General features: G+C 46.8%; 1 protein-coding gene across 1 annotated transcript; it reads right to left on the reverse strand.

Annotated features, from left to right (window-relative positions):
* Nucleotides 1-254: 254 nt before the first annotated feature.
* Nucleotides 255-1,202, reverse strand: LOC142556969 (uncharacterized). Its single transcript, XM_075668451.1, has one exon. It carries the CDS (start codon nt 1,200-1,202, stop codon nt 255-257), a length of 948 nt encoding a protein of 315 aa, XP_075524566.1.
* Nucleotides 1,203-3,339: the final 2,137 nt, after the last annotated feature.

Below are 3,339 nucleotides of genomic sequence, written 5' to 3' on the forward strand. Positions count from 1 at the left end.
GATCTTCCTTCCCTGAAACTGTCTCCCATTATCTGAGATTCGTTTTCTGGGTACTCCAAACCAGTACACTATTTTTTTCCACAAAAACTTAAAGACTTCTTGCTCAGTGATCTTGGTCAGGGGCTCGGCCTCTACCCATTTAGAAAAATAATCAACAGCTACTAGCAAGAATTTCTTCTGAGCCCGGGCAACTGGGAAGGGAACTACAATATCCATTCCCCACTGGTCAAAGGGGCAGGATGCCCATATAGGATTCATGGGAGTGACCGGGCTGTGCTGGAAATTTGAGTGATGTTGAGACCTTCACAAGTCCGGACCACACGGGCAGAGTCTTGGCTTATTGTTGGCCACCAGAATCCAGCAAGCATTGTCTTCCGGGCCAAAGATATTCCTCCAGGATGTTCACCGCAACACCCTTCATGAATTTCCTGGAGGACATAATTCACCTCCCCCGCGGGTAAGCATTTCAATAGGGGTCCCTGAAATGATCTCATGTATAAGACATTATTTAAGAGAACAAACCTGGGAGCTTGTCTCTTGATTTTTTGAGCTCGGGCTTTGTCTTCAGGTAATTCATTGTTTACAATGAATTTGATCAGGAGTGTCATCCAGGAGTCCTCAGGTGTGGGAAATGTTTCTTCTCCTGTGGAGAGAACTAGCCGAGAAACATGCAGTACTTCCCGGGTACTTGCTTCTGATAAAGAAGCAGCCATTTTAGCAAGAGCATCTGCCTCCCCATTTTCTTCCCGAGGTATTTGCTCAATGCTCCAATCTGCAAAAATTTCTACCTGGGCTTTAATAAGCTGTATATATTTAAGCATCCTGTCATCTTTAACCTCATGAACACCCTTTATCTGTTGAGTGATCAATTGCGAATTAGAATACAAAATGATCCGAGAAGCTCCAACTTCCCGGGCCGCTCGGATACCGAAGAGAACAACTTCATACTCAGCTTCGTTGTTAGTCACCTGAGAGTCAATTCTTAGTGCCAATTTAATCTTTTTTCCTGGGGGAGCTATGATCACCACTCCTACCCCGCATCCTGAAAGACTAGATGCCCCATCCACAAAAACTCTCCATACTTCCTCTTTATTAGGCTGAATCATCTCGGATAAAAAATCTGATAAGGCCTGTGCTTTAATGGCTACCCGAGGCTTGTACTCAATGTCATACTCTTCCAACTCCACTGTCCATTTGATCATTCGCTCGGATACCTATGAGTGAGTCATAATTCTCCCCAAAGGGATATTGGTGAGCACTATGATCTGATGTGACAGGAAATATGGTCGCAACTTCCTAGCAGTCATAACCAAAGCCAAAGCAATCTTTTCTACTTCAGTGTACCGAAGCTCGGGACCTCTCAGAACATGACTGACATAATAGACAGGCTTCTGATCAGAGCCTTCTTCCTTTATCAATACTGAGCTAACAGCATACTCTGTAGTAGATAAGTAAACAAACAATTTCTCCTCGGGCTCCGGCTTTACTAGTACAGGAAGCTCTGCTAGATGGATCTTCAAATCCTGGAATGCCTGCTCACACTTCTCATCCCATCCAAATTCTTGGGCTTTCCTTAGGACCTGAAAGAAAGGGTAACTTCTGTGTGCTGATCGGGATATAAATCGAGAAAGAGAAGCAATCCTCCCGGCCAGCTTCTGCACTTCTTTGACAGATTGGGGAGATGGCATGCACAATACGGACTTGACTTTCTCTGGATTCACCTCAATCCCTCGGTCTGTCACTATAAAACCCAAAAACTTGCCACTCTTCACGCCAAAGATACACATGGCAGGGTTGAGTTTGATTCCATAATGCATCAGAGTGGAAAATGTTTCCTCCAAATCAGCAATGAAGGCCGCAACCTCTTTAGACTTGCCCAGAATATCATCCACATATACATCCACATTCCGGCCTAACTGATTCTCAAAGACTTTGTTCATAAGACGCTGGTAGGTGGCCCCGGCATTCTTCAACCCGAAAGGCATTACAACGTAACAAAACGTACCTCCCGAGGTGATGAAGCTGGCCTTATCTTGATCATCATTGGCCATGGGGATTTGATGGTACCCCTGGTAAGCGTCCATGAAACTCAGCAGCTCATAGCCCGAGGTGGAGTCCACCAATTGATCAATCCGGGGAAATGAATAGTGGTCTTTGGGGCAAGCTTTATTGAGATCCCAGAAGTTCACGCACATTCCCCACTTCCCGTGGACTTTGGTACCAACACCACATTCGAGAGCCATGTAGGAAATTGGATTTACCGAATGTGGCCGGCCTGCAACAATTCTCTCACCTGCACATCAATAACTTTTTCCTTCTCCAGACCAAAGTGCCTTTTCTTCTCCTTCACCGGGTGAGATCTCGGGAGAATGTTTAAATGATGCTCGGATATTAGGGGTAAGATCCCTGCCGACTCCTGCTAGGACCAGGCAAAAACATGAATATTAGTTTTTAAACAGTTAAGTAAACTGACCCGGGTGGATGAGTTGAGGTCCCGAGCCAACCGGATCTGCTGGCCTGGTTCGATCTCCACAACCTCCTGCTCTTCTTCTGCTACAAAATGCACTTCCCCCTTCTCAACTACTCCCCCCCTACTTCATCAACTCTTGCCCTCTTCCCTTCCTTCCTGGATTTACTTTGATCTACCCGGCCTGCCTCAACATAGTATTTTCGGGAGGAGGGTTGATCTCCCCGGACTTCAACCACCTGGCTACCCACTGGAAACTTGATTTTTTGATGGTAAGTGGATGCCACGGCCCTCAGCTCATTCATGGCGGGCCTCCACAGAATGATTTTATATGATGATGGGGAATCTACCACAGTGAATGTGGTCATCACTGTTTTTCTAAGATCCTGGGAGCCCAAAGTCAATGGCAGGACAATTTCCCCTTCCGGATAAACATGGCCAGCAAAGCCAAAAAGTGTCGTCTCTACGGTCTCCAGCCGAAATCCTTACAAATCCATCTGCACCAGGGCATCCTTAAAGATAACATTCACGGAACTGCCCGAGTGCATGAAGACTCTCAGAATATCAAAATTTTCCACCCGGGCTTGGATAACTAGGGCATCATTATGGGGTAGATTTACCCCCTTTAAATCTTCAGGGCCGAAACTGATCACCGCCTCACTCCCCGTCATCCCTTCCACTTCCATGCAATCCCTCCTACTTCTTGATTTTCTTGCCCGGTTGGAGTCTCCATCAGTGGAGCCTCCCGATATCATCTTTATTAAACCCGCAGCGGGGGGCGAGGCTTTCTTCCTTTCAACTTCCGGCTCTCTCCTCCTACCGGCATCACTTCTTGGGGCATTCCCCGAATCTCACCGGGTGCTGGGTCCTGG

The sequence above is a fragment of the Primulina tabacum genome, chromosome 9 (genome assembly GCF_025594145.1).
Source record: "Primulina tabacum isolate GXHZ01 chromosome 9, ASM2559414v2, whole genome shotgun sequence".
Taxonomy (NCBI): Eukaryota; Viridiplantae; Streptophyta; class Magnoliopsida; order Lamiales; family Gesneriaceae; genus Primulina; species Primulina tabacum.

Coding starts and splice junctions, on each gene's coding strand:
- LOC142556969 (XM_075668451.1), bottom strand. CDS start 1,202: ATGATCAAATGGACAGTGGAGTTGGAAGAGTATGACATTGAGTACAAG.